At 35.2% G+C, this 19,279-nt stretch overlaps 3 protein-coding genes across 3 annotated transcripts; 2 read left to right on the top strand and 1 right to left on the bottom strand.

Moving 5' to 3' along the window:
• Window positions 1-1,116: 1,116 nt before the first annotated feature.
• LOC141720039 (uncharacterized) lies at window positions 1,117-2,318 on the bottom strand (the record flags this gene model as incomplete). The annotated part of the gene is made up of 3 exons (XM_074522395.1): window positions 1,117-1,358; window positions 1,474-1,626; window positions 2,153-2,318. Coding segments are annotated over 3 exons (561 nt in total), but the record flags the coding sequence as incomplete, so codon positions are not given.
• A 3,022-nt stretch (window positions 2,319-5,340) lies between these two features.
• LOC141717301 (uncharacterized) lies at window positions 5,341-9,374 on the top strand. The gene is made up of 10 exons (XM_074519384.1): window positions 5,341-5,595; window positions 6,015-6,315; window positions 6,478-6,636; window positions 6,740-7,035; window positions 7,375-7,443; window positions 7,616-7,753; window positions 8,196-8,496; window positions 8,573-8,731; window positions 8,841-9,136; window positions 9,253-9,374. Exons 1-10 carry the CDS (start codon window positions 5,404-5,406, stop codon window positions 9,352-9,354), a joined length of 2,013 nt encoding a protein of 670 aa, XP_074375485.1. The 5' UTR covers window positions 5,341-5,403; the 3' UTR covers window positions 9,355-9,374.
• A 2,305-nt stretch (window positions 9,375-11,679) lies between these two features.
• LOC141720040 (uncharacterized) lies at window positions 11,680-12,360 on the top strand. Its single transcript, XM_074522396.1, has one exon. The coding sequence runs from the start codon at window positions 11,680-11,682 to the stop codon at window positions 12,358-12,360; it is 681 nt and encodes a 226-aa protein (XP_074378497.1).
• Window positions 12,361-19,279: the final 6,919 nt, after the last annotated feature.

Consider the following 19,279-nt stretch of genomic DNA (forward strand, 5'->3'; position numbering starts at 1 on the left):
TAACACAATGAGGCAGTTATATAACCAATAACAAGAATAATGCAATAGCTCCAATAACGAAAATAAAACACGAAGGTCGTAAATAAAAAAAATAATCAGCAACTGTAAAAGAAAAATTAGAAGAGAAAGAAAGCTTAACGTAATGAAACTTTCAATCACAGCTGAGTCACCAATTCCTCGAGAGTAAGATGTTGTTCTTGAAGAGTTTATTGCCCTCACTTACTGTGTTCAGAGACTGCAATAACCCTCCCAGGATAAAACAACAACAACACACCGGTTCACAGCAACTCGATGTACAAACAGCGATCAGACCTCAGTCGCCAAAACCTATGCTAATTTGTATAATTTTGAAGGAGAGAAAAAGAGGAAGATGATAGCTTGGGTTTTACGTATGTATATTTCAACGTCTATATTCCAAAACGTTTTGTTCAGTATAAATATTACATCCCAAAACATAACTGAATATGTTATATTAATTAAATAAATATTCTGACTTAAGTGCATTTAATGAATACTTTCAGAATCAGAAACAGCCCATCCCCGGTGGATAATGCTTAGTACACTGATGGATAATCCATACATTGTACACCGATGGATAATGCTCACTTAGTACCCCGGAGGATAATGTACACTTTGTACCCCGGTGGATAATGCACACTTTGTACCCCGGTGGATAATGCACACTTTGTACCCCGACGGATAATTTACACTTTGTACCCCAATAGATAATGCATATTTTGTACCCCGATGCATAATGCACACTTTGTACCCCGACGGATAATGTACACTTTGTACTCCGACGGATAATCAGTTCAGTGCATTTCTCCAAATCCTAATATTCAAATTCAATATTCATATTAAAATAATATAATAAGTCAGTAAATATTATAATTAAACATTAAGTAAACTTCCTCGCTTAATCAATATGGGACAAACCCACACAACCCTTTTCAAACTACTAACTTCAACTCAATTTCTTCATGGATTACACTAAGAAAATGACTTAGATCCAAATATGAAAGTTTAAGTCCTCATTACAAAGAATAACCTCCAACAATTAGATTTAGGAAATTACATTAAGAACATGTCTAAAACATGACTCAAACTTTCCATTTTCTAACATTGTTTGCAGAGCTCGAAAAGATCTGAGGCATTATACCCGTCGCATAAACTAGCTATGTGGTCCAAGTCAATTGAACTCTCCACCCTCTTGTCTTTCATGATAACCTTTAATATCTCAACTCTGCTCTTGCAATCGGGTAATCCAATTTTGAAATACTGAGGGAAACGTCGGAGAATTGCTTCATCAAGTTTTGATGGACGATTAGTTGCCCCAACGACCATCACCCTTGCATTTTTTATATGAAAATATCAGGAAAAAAAAATTAGTCAGATAAAGAGAACACAGTTATGATATGGAAAGAGAAACTTTGACATCAAACTTAAACCAGATAAAATTTGAAGAGAACATATGATCAGTGGTGAGACCATCCCATAACGCCATGAACTCGGTCTTCAATCTTACTTCCGGGTTACTGGAATGATTCTTACTTAAAAAGCCGTCAACCTCATCAATGAATATAATAGCAGGCTGGAGCTTGTTGGCCAAATTAAATACAGCAGACACTGCAAATAGGTTTGCATAAGAAAGAAAATAAATCTTCTCCTTATATTAACATAACAAACAACTTGCACAAAAAAATTGGGACTAGAACACAGGAAAGGATAAACTTAATGTACTAGAGACATGAAGCTCTTACGACTACACAGAACAGTAGACATATTTGAGAGCAACTGTAATTCTTTTTTAGGAATTTTCTGAAGTTTTTAGTACTCAAAATTCAAAAGCCAAGATAATCAGAATCATATGCACAACTATAACTCTCCCTTGCCGGCCAAGCTGCTACTAGACTACCTTAGTGCATAAAATACAGGCAGAAGTCTTAGACCAAAGCTAAGTAGGGAAATCAGCAAAAAAGAGTTGTAGTACTAAATAATTGAACTATTTAATAATTGGTCAATGCAAAAGAAAACAAAATATTCAGCTATTCACAATCTGACAGATATAGCACACATGTTTGATCAAAGTCAAGATCAGAAGAAACAAGTAAATAACTATAAAGATCTAATGGCTAAAGTTAAAATAACTCACCAAGTTTCTGTGCTTCACCAACATTTCTGCTCATTAGATTTGATATCCTTACGTTAATGAAAACTGCTCCCGACTCTTTTGCTATTGCTTTTGCGAGCATAGTTTTTCCTGTGCCTGGAGGTCCATGTAACAGAACACCTTTCTGAGGACCAAGGAGTTTCCCATGTGAACAATGTCACTGCATTTACAGCAATGACACATTTTGTCAGCAGAAACACCTAGATGCTAACGAAGAATCATCGCAATTGCTGTCATTGAAGACAACTCTTTAAGGTTGAAAATGCAGTTGTAGAACCAACACAACTAAAACAAGGACTTGAGAACTACGGCAACACATGTAAACAACTAACACAACTAAACCAAGCAGGCAAGTATCAATTTTTAATTTAAAATTCAAAGTTTAATATCTCCCAGAGTTTTGCTCACCATAAAATCAATTTAAAATACAGCAGAACATTTTTTTTGCTAAGTAAATACAGTAAAACGTTAACTTCAACCCAAAAACAAAAGAAGCAAAAATATGATAATGATCATATTTAGGCTTAATGACCTTTTGAAACTCAATGTTTGTACCAATATACCCATGTTCTATTTTGCTCCTGAAATACTGAAAACGTACATTTTTAACCTTGGACCGGGAAAAAAACAGAAGGACCGGGGCAGGACGGCTGAAATTCGAGAGGCCCTAGCCGAAATCAGTTTATGGGCCCCTAATATATATATATATATATCATGGCAATTCATATATATTTACTTAAAAAAGTTAGAAATTTTTGGGGCCATTATGTGTCGGGGGCCCTAGGCGCAAATCTTGCTTGCCTATAGTCAGGGCCACCCCTGGACCGGGGAAAAATCGGTATAAACCGGGCAGTCCAAGGTTTAAAATATACATTTTCGGTAGTTCAGGGGCAAAAAGAAACATTTTTGTAACACATGAGCAAATGGATATATTGGTGCAAACATTGAGATTCAAAAGATCATTATTATATATATAGTTTCATGCATTGTTGTTTGACAAAAACTTCTCCAATTTAACTATTTACCAAAGTTTAAACATTTGTATAAACACAAATGGCTGGGAGAAAACCTGTGATGCTCGGACTCTACGTATCCATGTTCACTGGACATGACACCGACACAGATTCAAGTGATATTTGGAAATTGGACACTTCATCTCAGATATTTGATAACCTATTTTTAATATTTTGTTATATTTAACCCTTTAACTTTTGATATTATACCTCTTATAAATTTATATCTATAATAAATATTATTTTACCCTTGTTTTCAAAAGTATATATATTATTTTATATAAAATGATAGGTATTTGTGTTTAAAAATAATCATAATATACCATATATACTAATTGCCGTGTCCAAATCCAAGTGTCGGATACTTATAAAACGTGTCCCCGGTTCTTTGATTTTAGAGTTCAAAGAATTAGGGGTGGTGACCCTAAATGTCACTTGGGATTAAAAATGACCCTAAATATCACTTCAAAACGGTACATCGTGTAACATTTATGCAAAAGATATAAAACGGTACTTTTGTAATGAGGACTTAAACTTTCATGTTTGGATCTAAGTCATTTTCTTAGTATAATCCATAAAAAAATTGAGTTGAAGTTAGTAGCTTGAAAAGGGTTGTGTGGGTTTGTCCCATATTGATTAAGTAAGCGAGGAAGTTTACTTAATGTTTAATTATAATATTTACTGACTTATTATATTATTTTAATATGAATATTGAATCTGAATATCAGGATTTGGAGAAATGCACTGAACTGATTATCCGTCAGAGTACAAAGTGTACATTATCCGTCGGAGTACAAAGTGTACATTATCCGTCGAGGTACAAAGTGTACATTATCCGTCGGGGTACAAAGTGTGCATTATGCACCGGGGTACAAAATGTGCATTATCCACCGGGGTACAAAGTGTAAATTATCCGTCGGGGTACAAAGTGTGCATTATCCACCGGGGTACAAAGTGTGCATTATCCACAGGGGTACAAAGTGTCCATTATCCGTCGGGGTACTAAGTGAGCATTATCCATAGGCGCATTATCCACCGGGGATGGGTTGTTTCTGATTCTGAAAGTATTCATTAAATGCACTTAAGTCAGAATATTTATTTAATTAATATAACATATTCAGTTATGTTTTGGGATGTAATATTTATACTGAACAAAACGTTTTGGAATATAGACGTTGAAATATACATACGTAAAACCCAAGCTATCATCTTCCTCTTTTTCTCTCCTTCAAAATTATACAGATTAGCATAGGTTTTGGCGACTGAGGTCTGATCGCTGTTTGTAGATCGAGTTGCTGTGAACCGGTGTGCTGTTGCTGTTTTATCCTGGGAGGGTTATGTAGTCTCTGAACACAGTAAGTGAGGGCAATAAACTCTTCAAGAACATCCTCTTTCTCTCGAGGGATTGGTGACTCAGCTGTTTGAAAGCTTCATTATGCTAAGTTTTCTTTCTCTTCTAATTTTTCTTTTACAGTTGCTGATTATTTTTTTTATTTACAACCTTCGTGTTTTGTTTTCGTTATTGGAGCTATTACCTTATTCTTGTTATTGGTTATATAACTGTTATATTGTGTTAATATAGTAGTAATTTAGTATTGTTAATTTTCCAACAAACAAGCAGCCTATTTTCCAATCTGGGACCTTCTTTATGCTGAAAAGAGTGGACTCACATCATCGGTCTGTTTTTCTTGTCACATTTATCCATAATGCATTGTTGCGTTTTGTAACATTACTGCATTTTTCTGCTAATGTTCCTATTTACGAGTCTTCGATGTATGCATCATTTTTCAGGAACCCAGACTTTTATTACAAACGGATCTGGAGAAGCTGTTGCTGCAAAAAGAACAGAAGTTCCTGTAAAATTTATATCGAAGACTGAAGACGGAAGAGCTTATATCATATAGTGTCAATTCCTATTTATAATCTATTTTCAATTCTGTAATAATTTTAGTTTTGAGTAATTTCGTATTTAGTACTTCTGAGTTCTGATTCTATTACAATTTTGATTCTTACATGGACAGTTCATATTAGTTTTCGTTAAGAACTTCTCTAAATGTTTGTGCATGGTCCTAATTCTAAGCTAGCTAGGACATAAATATACATATATACAGACACCTGAATTTGATTCTTGAACCTTTACTATACGCCTCAGAAAAACTCTGTACATACTTGAAAATCCTGAAAAAATATTTTCGTATCAAAAATTAAATAGTGAAGAGGATGAAGGAAACTGGAGAGCTTTTGCGAGAAGTGTTGATGTATACATTCAGTGTCGGTGTTAGCTGCTGGGTGAGTGTCAAGGTTCTCCGTCAGCTTAACCTCGACCGAGAGGCATCCAAGAAAGCACTTGAAGCTAAGAAAGACATTGCTAAACGTCTTGGTCGACCTCGTATTAAAACCAATTCTTACGAGGTACATACCTATGTCAAGGCTCTTTTTGGGATTGTTGTTAAAAATTGTTGTACTGTTAGAAAAAGTTCTGCTGAAAAAAGTGTTGTCGTAAAAATCAGATGACTGTTTGGTAATTTTTTTGATAAGTATATATTTTGATGCAAAAAATTAAAAATATGTATGCTAGGTAAGGTTTGATGGTGAAATCAGAATCTGCTTCGCGTAAAAAACAGCTTTTTCTGAAAGCATGAACGGACTTGTTTTTTCTAACAGCATTTTCAGGCTAAAAGCACTTTTTCGAAAAACAGCTTTTAAATTTTACCAAAACGAAAAGCTGCTGCTTCCTGCAGCAATACCAAACACATCCTCGGGCTTTTTTTGTAAATATTAAATTCTATGTCATGTTTTCAGTTAATTTTAATGAATGGAATAATGTACAGGACGTGATAGCTTGTGATATAATTAATCCTGATCACATTGAAGTGCGATTTGATTCGATTGGAGGGTTGGAAACGATTAAGCAGTCCCTGCATGAACTTATCATTCTTCCATTCAGTAGGCCGGAACTTTTCTCGCAGGGGAAACTCCTTGGACCTCATAAAGGTTTTCTGTTACATGGACCTCCAGGTACAGGAAAGACGATGCTCGCAAAAGCTATTGCAAAAGAATCAGGGGCTGTTTTCATCAATGTTCGGTTAGCCAATCTAATAAGCAACTCGTTTGATGAAACACAAAAGCTTGGTGAGTGTATTTTGGCCTTAGTTTTCTCATCTCACCATATATATTCCTTGTAAGGTTCTGCAATAGTCCTTAAGGGATAAATTAAATTCATCCATCCATGTAACCCTGTATCAAAACTTTAATATTGTTTCAGATTATGTAATTTTTTTGCAAAATTTGCAGTGTCTGCGATATTCAGTTTGGCACATAAACTCCAGCCTGCTATTATATTCATTGATGAGGTTGACAACTTTTTGGGCCAGCGCTCTTCTAAAGGCGATGTCTATATAAGAAGATTGAAGACTAGTTTCATGGAATTATGGGATGGTTTCACCACTGATCGTATGTTCTCTTCAAATATCATTATATTGGGTGCAATTGCTACTTTTTCTTGTCACATTATCTTCGACTGGACTTATATTCAGTTCTCTGATATTTTGTGTAGGAAATGCAAGGGTGATAGTTCTTGCTGCCACTAATTGTCTATCAGAACTTGATGAAGCAACACTTCGACATTTCCATCATATTTTTGAAACTGAAGTTCCTGATCACGGGGAGAGAGTCGATATCTTGAAGGTTATCTTGAAGGGAGAGAAGGTGGACAGTTCAGTTGACCTTGACCACATAGCTGGTTTATGTGATGGGTACAGTGGCTCTGATCTTTTTGAGCTCTGCATGCAGGCAGCCTATTTTCCCATCAAGGATCATCTTAATGCTGAAAAGCTTAAACTGATATGTCCGGTATGTATTCATATCCTTCAAGTTACTTTTCTCAAGGCAAAATATCTCACTGATGTTCTGCTACTTGAAATTTGGTTTCCAGATCCGCTGATTATTTATCCAATCAGTAGCATGTCACGTATACTAATCCCCGTAGTAGCATCACATCAAGGATCATCTTAATGTTGAATTGTTAATGTTTTGGAGTTGAGAATCTTTTATATTAGGCAATTCTTCAAAGTTGCTCGATTGGTTGAATTTGTTTTCATCTAGTTATAGATCATGGCAAGTAATCAATAGTTTTAAGGCTGCTTGTGCTGATGATCTTATTCGAGTCTTCAACATATGCATTATTTTCAGGAACCCAGGCCATTATCACAATCAGATGTGGAGAAAGTTCTTGCTGACAATGCTAGTGAAGAAACAGAGGTAAGCTGCAATTGTTTTGACATTTATTCTATTTTATTTTAATTTTGAAACGCTTAAAAGATTTATGAAAGAGTTTTGTATGTGCTTGTGCCAAACACTCTGTGCTTATAGCAATTAGCACAAACAAACATCATATGATTAAATTTTAATTTTATTCATGGCTCTCCATCAGCCTGATCAGGTCTCAGAAGCATCCAAGGAAACTACTAAGAACCAGAACCAAGAAGAAAACAAGAAAGCACTTGAAACTAAGAAGATGGAGATTGCCAAGCGTCTAGGTCGCCCTCTTATTAAAACCAATGCCTACGAGGTACCATCGTCCATACATATACATCTATCTTTCTGTGCTTTTCCCCAACCACTTGTTACGTTATAAGTAGAGTAGAACATCATCAAAATTTTCGATCTTTTTGAGATTGGACTATTTATATGGTGAGGAATCCGGGAGATTCAAAATTTAGAAGTTATCTTTCATTTTCAACAAGTCAGAATTGCTACTTGGATTAGTTGTGTTTGTTGTTTAATGGTTGTTATCATTCTAAAATTTATTCTTTAGTTGAGTTGGTACTAAACTGCATTTTGAACCTCAGAGAGCTGTCCTCAGTGACAGCAATCGCCATAATTCTTTGTGTGCATTTAGGTATTTCTGCTGACAGACATGTGTCATGGCTCTTATATGCTGTGACATTGTTGGCGGTTTAGAGATCCATGTAATCCTTGTGTTTAACATTATAATGATGCTTTAAATACAGGATGTAATAGCTAGTGATGTTATTAATCCTGATCACATTGAAGTGGAATTTGATTCAATCGGAGGGCTGGACAGTATTAAGCAGTCACTGCAAGAATTGGTCATTCTCCCACTCCGTAGGCCGGAACTTTTTTCACAAGGGAAACTCCTTGGTCCTCAAAAAGGTGTTTTGTTACATGGACCTCCAGGCACAGGAAAAACTATGCTTGCAAAAGCTATTGCAAAAGAGTCGGGGGCAGTTTTTATTAACGTAAAATTATCAAAGCTTAAGAGCAAGTGGTATGGCGATGCAGAGAAAATTGGTGAGTGTTATTTTTCTTTAGTCATTAGATCTTCATAAGTTGTTTCTTCTAATAATGTATGCAAAATAATTTGCAGTGTCTGCGGTATTTAGTTTGGCTCATAAACTCCAGCCCTCTATTATATTCATTGATGAGGTCGACAGTTTTTTGGGTCAGCGTCGTCCAGGGGACCATGAAGTATCAACAAGCATGAAGACCGAGTTCATGTCATTATGGGATGGTTTCACCACTGATCGTATGTTCTCTTCAAATGTTATTTCTATGTCACAACTGGTGCAACTGTTACACCTTAATAGTTAAGATATCTTTTCGATAATATAACTCATTTATGTAATTTTATGTAGAAAATGCAAGAGTAATGGTTCTTGCTGCCACTAATCGTCCAACAGCACTTGATGAAGCAATACTTCGACGTCTCCCTCAGGCTTTTGAAATCGGACTTCCTGACTGCAAGGGGAGAGTTGAAATATTGAAAGTTATCTTGAAAGGGGAGAAGGTGGAGAGTTCAATTGATTTGGACCACATAGCTAGTTTATGCGATGGGTATAGTGGCTCGGATCTTCTTGAGCTCTGCAAGCAGGCTGCCTATTTTCCGGTCAGGGACCTTCTTGATGCTGAAAAGAGTGGACTGGAATCATCGGTCTGTATCCGTATCCTTGTCTTATTATTGGCTTATATATTCCTTTTTATAAGTATACTGCTTTTATCTGCTGATGTTCCTACTTACGCGTCTTCAATATATGCATTTTCTTTCAGGAACCAAGGCCATTATCACAAACAGATCTGGAGAAAGTTCTTTCTGAAAAAAAGAAAAAAGAAGTTGCTACCAGTGAATACTGTAATAGTATGTACATATAAAGGTTTCTTTGTGCTTCAATACTTTTGTATAGAAAAATCTGTTATATATTGGCATTTTTTACTCTCCTCCACTCTTAACATAATTTCTCTATATAGCATTTTATGAATTTCTCAAACAAAACCAAGGTGACTACTATATTGCTTATCTTCAGCACTAATATCCATAGAGTGCGATCAGACAAGGGATACAAGCAACTAATTTTTGTAGGAATATTATGAGCAATTTCGATCACAGATCACCTAATATCCCGATGAGATCCTAGCCTAGTGGCAAAGGCTGATATTGTGTGTATGATAGTTCAAAGGTTGGATTCCTCTCTTCCGTTTATAATTTGTACCGCCCTTGTGGCTCATTTGCATGAAAAGAAAAACAGATCACTTAATGAAGTACACTGGATGGGACTTCAGGTCCTTTACCATAGAACAATCAGAAATAATTGCACCAAAATATGGCAAGTCTTTAGAGGCACACTTTTTAAAGCCTGAATCACCCTCCAGAGAATCGAGCTCAATAAAAACATTAGACATCCAAACGAGCTCATACATTATATATCTTTCGACTAAGATTATGCAATATTATCCCACCATCCCAGCTAAGAAAGCAGACATCCAAACGAGCTCATACATTTGTAAACATTGCAAGTTTCCCACCTGGTCTCTGCCAAACTATGGCACTCTCGCGTTGATTAATTTGTTTTGAACGAAATGGTTGGGCTTATTTGTGCATGCTGCCATTAAAATAGTAGAGAGCTTTACTCATTTTGAACAAAAGAAGGGGTAGGAAAAAAAATTCTTCCAAACTAAGGAAGAACTCGCTAATCACTATATTAACTTAGGCTTTTGTTCAAATACAAATATTTCTTAGAGTAAATTGTAGACAGTGTACCTATAGTTTCCAAATGGTGCACTTTGTGTACCCGTAGTTGGTAAACTAGCAAAAAGAATGCTGAAGATTGAGAAACCGTGCAAGTTGGGGACTTCCGTCTACTAGATTTAACGGCGTGAGAGCATTTTGGTAAAAAGCAAGTGTCTAAAGCCTCTTTAATCATATTTGTGTTGATATTCAGGTCCTAAACGGGTTATTCCTCCAAATTATAAACCCTCATTTGTTGTATGTTGGTGGTAGAGCGGACTGCTTGGACGGAGAATAATTCTGATCGTAGGTTTGTTAGCTGTCTAAATGGTCGACGGGGTTGCAAGTACTTCGTTGGACTGATCCTCCGATTTGTGATCGTGGGCGTGCTGTTATTGTAACAACCCGCACTTCCGGACTATTAAATTCTAAATCGAAAACTAAAAATAAAATATATTATTACTCGATAATTCTAATAGATCACGAAATTCAAAGCAGCGGTCAAACTCAATAATCAAAATCATAAAAATAGAGACGCAGCTCCACAAATCCGATAATAATTGTCTAACAGATAATTAAATTTATTCTCTAAAAACAAAATCTTTATTCTAATTCAAATAGCACAAAACGAAGCAGCACAGATCTCCACATAGTTCTCATTCCTTAATCTTAATATGCTCCAAATTCCGAACCTGAAATGTTAAAAGGGGTGAGCTACACAGCTCAGCAAGTACAAATTGACTAACTTTTAAACAGAAAAACAATGGGTGTTTTGATAAAACGATTTTTCTTAAAACAATAATAATTTTGTAAAACATTTTCTAAAATAAATCCAACCCAAAGTTTTATATTTTATAGGTCAGAATTTAAAACAGAACAGAGCAGAATTTATAACAGTACAGATTTTATAACAGATCTGAGCAGAATAAAACAGAACGAAACGATAATTCTTATAAATACCACAGTCTTGATCTACGGCCACACTTTGCCAGTAGCCGGCATCTAATTCTTATTCTTATTCTTTATACCACACTTTGCCAGTGGTCGGCATCTAAAGTTCAATAATTACGCGCCCTTAATAGGTATCTAAAGTTGCACACTTGTGCGCCTACTAAGGGTATCTAAGGCTAGTTCCGGAACTATAGCGTAAATTACGAACGGTTCGAAAACGTAGAGACTGGGTTCTAAAATTCACAAATACTTATATCTTATAATTTCGAAATCAAAGTTTTTATATCTTATATGAAATTAAAAACAGAACTGAAATATCTTTTCGGAAATTTAAAAGTAAGTCAAAAGGTACTTACCTCAAAGCCTGACCAGATCTGAATTTACTCTTTTTGACCCTCTAAACGATATTTTCTTGAAAAACACGAAACACGAAAGCTTTCGGACTTCTGGGGAGCAATGAGGAACAGAAGGTGACCTTAGCTGTGTACCAATTGCAAGGAAGCGCTTACGACTGGTGGCTTATGGAAAAGAGGAAGAATGACACGACAAATCTTGAAGAAAATCATGAACCGTACACTTGGGCAAAGTTCAAGAAGGCTTTAGAGGACAAGTACTTTCCGAGAACAGTTCGTCTGCAGAAAGAGAGGGACTTCATTCGACTTCAACAAGGTGGAAGAACCGTCATTGAATACGAAGCAGAATTTGCAAAGCTTGCGAAGTACGCGTCGACCCTAGTAGCAGATGAGAGCAGTCGAGCACGAAGATTAGAGGAGGGACTTCGAAGTGACATCAGGAATTCAGTGGCGTCGTTTGAACTTCAGACGTACGAGGCTGTCCTCAACAAGGCGTTAGTGATCGAAAGGGGCTTGGCAGAATCTGAAAAGGCGTCTGGCAGTTGGAATAAGAGGCGGTTCACTCAAACTAGTGGGCAATCTTTTCAAGGGGGACCACTCAAGAAGCCACACGTGTACGATAACATCGGGGGTCAAGGTGATCGAGAGACGTGTACCAGGTGCGGCAAGAATCATCCGGACAAAGTCTGTCGTTGGAATACAGGTGCTTGTTTTCATTGCGGAGAAGTAGGACATAAGATTTCGAATTGTCCGCACAATCCGCCACCGCCACCAAGGAAGGAAGCAGATAACAAGATGGGCAAAGGACGTGTGTTTCAGCTGACAGGAAATGACAACTATCGCAATTAAGGTATGATTTCTTTTCTTTAGTGACTTATTTAATTTATTTATGTTATGTGAATTTGGGGACCAAATTCTTTTAAGGAGGGAAGAATGTAAAATTCGTAATTTTATTTTTAATTTATTTATTAGAAATTAGATATTAATTTGTCTAGATAAATATTTTAAAATTAGAATATTCTGAAAACATTTTGTGCAAGGTAGTTGATTTGTGAAAAGATTTGTTATTTGTGGAAATAAGTGTAAGAATAATTTAGAAAATCGAAATTTGTATATCTTATATGAAATTAAAAACAGAACTGAAATATCTTTTCGGAAATTTAAAAGTAAGTCAAAAGGTACTTACCTCAAAGCCTGACCAGATCTGAATTTACTCTTTTTGACCCTCTAAACGATATTTTCTTGAAAAACACGAAACACGAAAACTGAAGATAACGAAAAGACCTTTCTGAAAAGTCCAGAATCACTGAATTCTGACTTACGATGAATTTTCTACGAATTTTACAAGACAGCTGATTTTTGCTGAGAAAGTCCTACGAATTTTAATGATAAAAACAAGGAATACGAATATGGTGTATTTATAACGATACAAAACCCTATATCTCAACTAGGAAATAATAATATTTCCTCCTAAAGATTTACAACCTCTCCAAGTAAATTCCATAAATAAAATATTTGATACACACAATTACCTAAACTAAAAAAATTTCGATTTTCTAAATTATTCTTACACTTATTTCCACAAATAACAAATCTTTTCACAAATCAACTACCTTGCACAAAATGTTTTCAGAATATTCTAATTTTAAAATATTTATCTAGACAAATTAATATCTAATTTCTAATAAATAAATTAAAAATAAAATTACGAATTTTACAGTTATACTTGGATTGTTGAGAAGAATACAGAGAAATGAAGAGTAGTTGGAAAAAATGATGTATATGCGAGAGAATGAGAAGAAGCCGAGGTGCTGCAACTTAGGAAATAGGTTATGGTTAATTTGTAACTTTGTTGCTGTAATTGTTCTTGTTGTTGTTTTCTTTGGTCGTGATGCAACTGAAAATCCAATGTAGCCATGTTTGATTAATAATAAAAAGATGTTGTTGCCTACATTTTTCTTATTTTGATTATAGATGCTTGATTTTTGTTTAAATTTTTGACTAATTAAGAAACATAGCAATATATTCATAACACTGAATAAAAGCAGTGATTACATCAAACAACATTGATTAAAGCAAACATAGATAAAACTCTAGTTGCACTGGAGTGATTATATTCTATCAGCAGCAAGGATGGTATGAAGAAAAGCACGGGCCTCATCATACTAATTGAGACCACCATCCTTCCCAAACTGAGAAGTGGCCAAAGCTTTAGCTGCTTTATTAGCAGCACTGGGCACATTTTGCATGTTGTTGATCAACACAACTAGATCATCCAACCAAAACTCTGGGTCCAGTTCATTAACATGCTTTACAGCCTCTTCACAATCTGATCTAGTGAACACTGACTTCACATCCCCCTTCTGACATGCCATCTTCTCTCCATAAAAGATTGATCATAACTTGGCAGCCAATGGCAATATGAGGCCCATCATTCCAGCATTCCCTCTGATTTGTTGTCCTTTATGGTTTCTCAGGATACAAGCAACAACACCTTGTCTTTGGTCCCTGTCAAACAGCCCCTTACAATTAACCTTGAAGATATTAGCAGAAGTAGGCTTCCTCCAGTCGGCCATGATGAGTACAAAGATCAAATAAGAGAACATTATGTGTAGTTGGATTTTTTATGAGTGAAATATGCAATGCAGTATGTGCTTATATGGTGGATTAGAAATTAATGTAGTAGCATAAATCTTTACATGCATTGGTCAAAACAGTCAAGGCATTAATTCTTAATACATTCAAATCTTTAATTACCGAGACAGTTTCAAAGTCTATAACGCCTTGCTCCCGAGTTTTAAAAAGGAAGGAAAGCCAGTGGAGGGTAAATAAAGTTATTTCACTTCCCTCCGTAATCGTGCTCCCGGGTTTTTAAAAAGAGCGAAAGGAAGTATTATTGAATGCAAATTTAACAATCTTTCATTCCAAAACTTTCACTCCAAAAATGGGACAAAGTACTTTACCTCCTAATCACTCACTTCCTTCCCATTAAAAAATTCGGGAGCAAGCCGTAAAAGTCTATAGCCATGACCAATAACATTATACATTCATGAAAACTGGTGGAATTAATCCACTAAATATTTAATTATGCAATAGAAATTGTTACATGACTAAAGTTTGTCACCAACAATAAAGTTGTGTACAAATATTTTGTACCAAAAATTTAAAACTTGGTCACTGCATTAATTATACAAAACATGGCACTAGCCTCTAATATACCAAAATATATCAGTTTCTACTGCATGATTTCCAATTTCAAAATCAACTTCACAACCTCCATGGAGGCTTTGTAGCTATTTGTGCCTTCCTTGCATTAGTTCTTGCTTCAATCTGCTTCAAGATTCTCTTAAATTGGCTCTTAACCATAAACATCTGTGGTTGTATATCTAAGGTTGTGTTCTCCATTCTAGCACGCTGAGTGTAAGAAGTAAATATGCCACCTTGGTTATACCCTTGCACTTGTTGAGGAGTCGTAGTTGTGCTTTCAGAAGGAGCATTAGGACTAATATTTTGCTTTGTATTTTTTCCCTTGGATGCCACAACTTTTGTTGTTTTTTTCTTATCAGTTGCAGTTGCTTTACTTGCTTGATCATTTTTTTACATATTAGACAAAATTATGAACTTAGCACATTGGACAGTAGCATGATATAAAATTTAACAATAATGAAATACTTACCTTAGCAGGACATGTTCTTGCATTATGACATTTTTCCTTGCAATAACTACAATAAACATTAGTGTTTTGCCTTTTGAGCTTGGTTGGATCAAGGGGAATATCATTCTTCTTGATCCTTTCTTGGGCCTCCCAGGTTGAACCTTAAGCACAGGTGGTAGTGATGGTAGAATTTGTGCTTTTTTCCAGTTGATCACTAGTAATGGGCTCAAGTGTGTGATCATAGCATGCCAAGTACATATTTTTACTAGATATTTTGTGTATGTAGTCTACCATGTTCAAGTTTTTTCAGTGAATGCAAGTGCATGCATGATAACATGAAAGGCATGTTAGATCATATTTCTTACATGCACATATCTTGGCATCAAGATCAACAACTATTTCATGCCTCCCTGGTCATTATCACCAATTACTTGCTTTTACCAGATCATTGAACAACACAACCACTGGTGAAACTCATAGCCATGAACATGCATAATTTAAAATGTAAAATATTATAATTTATTTAAAAATTAAATTTAAATTAATAACACCTCACTTACTTGTTAACTTTTCTCATAGAATTGGTATAAATTTGATTTAAAGCATAACATATAGCCATCTTGTCTCTCCTGGTTTAAATTCTTTTCATGACACTTTTATGCAAACCCTGCAGCAATCCAATTATAGTAAGATCCCTATACTTTCTTGTACTATTGTTGAACACCTCACAGTAGTTGTTCACAAACATATCAGAGAGAGAAGTGGTCCTAAATGCTGATCTAGATAATTGTGAAATTGGTTTTTCCATTAACCAATCATGAAATTGTTTGGACGACTAATAAAAAATAATATTATTGTCAAACAAGCAAACAATTAAATCAAATGTTTTTTAAATCAGAAAACCAACAATGAAATTATTACCCTTTCAAGCCCAGTCATATATTTTTTAAACATGTACTCTGTAGCAGACCTATCTACAAGCCATAGTAAAGATCTGCAACTAACTCCTTTGTGATCTTTGTACATATTCCTATAGAAATGCATTACACAAAACCTAGCCAATCACAGTTTTTTTTCACTAGTTTGAGTTGTGGTTTTGCCCTTGCATGCCAGCTTGGATAGCCAATCACTGTCCAACATTAATCGGTAACATGTCATGTCTTTCCACATGCCGCACATGATGTTGTAGAAGTTTGAGCATTAGAAGTGACTCGCATACTCCCTTTACTAAACATAGGCAGACCTTCAAATTCTTCTTTGACCTGTCCCAGTACTTCTCGCTGGGCTTTTTCTTTCTAAAGAAAACTGCAGGCTGTTTCAACAGAGGGCAAAGTGGGCATCATCAAGATTTAACTTCTCCGGGTGCCATAAGCTTCATCAGAGCCATTCAGAAATTGAAATATTTTTTGTTCTTCCCTTTGTTGATGGAGAACTACAATCAGATTTGTCTCATCTGTGACCATTGTGGTAATGGCTTATAATACTCACTAATGTTCTTATTCTGTTGTTTAACCTCATACAACTCTTTGTTGAGTTTATATTTTCTGGATCCATTAGTAAGAGAAAATATGTGTTCAAGATGCCTCCGGATTTGGTGAGCATTGCTCATAAAAATAATGGACTCCATGATAGACTCAAAGACTGAACCAAGAATCCATGATATGACCATGTTATTACATGTATCCCAGGCCTCACTTTTAACTGCATCAGCAACCTTTTATTATTGAGCCATTAACAAAACCTAACTTTCTCTTAGATCTTTTCCAAGATCTGTAGTTTTCATAACCTTGAAACTTATCTATAACCGTGAAAGTACTCCCATCAGAGGGATGAAGATACAAAGGACTAAATACATATATAGTTGTTCCTGTCATAATTTTACTCTATAACTATTATGTTTAGTTACAGAGAAAATAAACAAGAACTGCTTACACGATATTATAAGTCATCTAATCTAGTGAACTGAAATGCCTCTGATACCATGAAAACAATTGTAAACATATTTTAGAGGTTTGAACTAGCTTCATTTCATTCATTCTCAAAGCTTATCTGATGCATACTTACTCATGGCCTTATATTAGCCATCTACTGAAATTGGACGGTTTAATACGCAAGTTATCTATCGTGATTATATAGGACAAGTAAGATGGTTAAAATTACTTACGAATCATGCATAACAATTATACATGTTAGGTAATGAATTACACACAGAGGGGGGTTAATGTGTGTTTTGTGTTTTTATGCTTTTCTTGAACTATTTTGGTTGTGAACACAGTAAATCAATTATTGTTGTGAAATGTGTTCATGCAGAAATTAAACATGCAATGATAAAGAACACGGATCTTTCAAAACTCACTTAATTTTATATTAAAATTAAGAATATTTTACTACAAAATTTCTAGGCTCTTTGTTGATAAAGAGCTTAGCTTCTATCTTGAGAGAATACAAGAGTTCCTGATCTAAATTGTTTTACAACTAACAAAGGACCAGTGTTAACTTTATAATTTAGTTAACTGATGGTTTACACAGTGTATAATAAGACATGATATTAACTTTAGTAAACTGTCACTAGTCATTTCCATTTAAGGAAAAGTATATCTTCCATTTCTGGCTTAGCATATCTTTGCATACTGTGGTAACTTTAATCTTCCTTTATCATCTAATCTTCACCCTTGATCTTGCACACTCTTCAAGCTGCTTTTTGTAGACTTGTCAATCCAGATGGTTGGATTGTTTGTTGATTGTAAATCTTGGATATTAAACTGGTCGGCAATTTTGTACTTTGAGATTTTACCTCGAGATCTCCATTTTAGTCCATAGAGAACTTGACATCTCGATAAGTATATTGGCTAATCGAGATCTCTAATACTCCATTATGAGTTTGACTTGTAGAAGTCTCTAAGTTCTCTATAAGAGAATTTGGCTTGTCGAGATCTCTAGTCTTCATATCTTCACTTAGACTTATCGATATCTCTGAGTTCTCTAGTGGAATTTGACTTATCAATAACTCAGAGTTCTCTAATGAATGTTGACTTGTCGATAACTCTGAGTTCTCTAGTGAAGAAGTGACTTGTCGATATCTCCAATCTTCATGTCTTCAATTTGGCTTGTCGATATCTCTGAGTTCTCTAATAGCTTTCCTGACTTCTCGATAAGTCATTTGGAGTTCTCGAAAGACTTCTCTATAACACTAAATCTGTGACGTCTAGAGAATTTGACTTAGAACAATTTATCCCAAAACAGATTTATTCAACTCCAAGCTTCTTCATAATTCTTCTGAGGCATGATCTTCTTGATCTTCTTCCAGATAGAATTCTTAGGCTTGATACTGTTTACAGAAAAATACTCCAGTCTGCTCTTTTGATATTTTTACAGACTTTAAATGTTACAAGTACAAAATACAAATTAAGATTACATTACAACTTACTTAGGGTTGTCAATTCTTGTTAAAGTACAGGCATGTCTTGCACAACAATCTCCCCCAATTTGTGAGAAGATTGTTTAACACAAATTCATGCCTGTTAATAAGACTAACCCCAAGTTAAAATGGAAAATGAAATTAATACATAAAACTTGACAGAATTACAACTTTTATACATTAGAGGATTTACAGAGTTTGAATGGTTACAAGTATCAGGTAAAGACAGTTTTTGCTTCTGCTTCTTCTCTAAGGAGATCCTTTAAGTGATCAAAAACTTCAAGTTCTTCTTTTATAGGTGTCCCACTTAGAGCTTCTACAATTTTTTGTCTTGCTACCTTTGGATAACCACTGTCAAGTAAATTAATCCTAAATCTTGAGAATCCACCAGCTTTGATGTTTAGAAATTTTCCATCCTTAGAGATTCTACTCATCCCTTTGGCCTTGAGTTCTCCTGATCTTTTTATAAACATCTCAATTTCCTCATCATACTTCCTCACTCTTTCTTCAGATTCAGCCTCATTTTTTTTCTTCTTTCCTCCCTTGTAATCAGCCATTCAGCTAGAACTGATCTCCATGCCCTTGTAGCAGTATCCTTGTCCTTTAGCAAACTTATTATTCTCTTAATTTTTTGTGGGAGAAAGAGAATACATTAAATCACAACCAAGGAAGGTGAAGGACCCATCTTTATAGTA

This window comes from Apium graveolens, chromosome 4 (assembly GCF_009905375.1).
Source record: "Apium graveolens cultivar Ventura chromosome 4, ASM990537v1, whole genome shotgun sequence".
Classification (NCBI taxonomy): domain Eukaryota; kingdom Viridiplantae; phylum Streptophyta; class Magnoliopsida; order Apiales; family Apiaceae; genus Apium; species Apium graveolens.

Excerpts from the sequence above, each read along its gene's own strand:
- LOC141717301 (XM_074519384.1), top strand. The coding sequence starts at position 5,404 with ATGAAGGAAACTGGAGAGCTTTTGCGAGAAGTGTTGATGTATACATTC. Across the intron at positions 8,732-8,840 it reads GGATGGTTTCACCACTGATC|AAAATGCAAGAGTAATGGTT; the intron begins GTATGTTCTCTT and ends AATTTTATGTAG. Across the intron at positions 9,137-9,252 it reads AGAGTGGACTGGAATCATCG|GAACCAAGGCCATTATCACA; the intron begins GTCTGTATCCGT and ends ATTTTCTTTCAG.
- LOC141720040 (XM_074522396.1), top strand. The coding sequence starts at position 11,680 with ATGGAAAAGAGGAAGAATGACACGACAAATCTTGAAGAAAATCATGAA.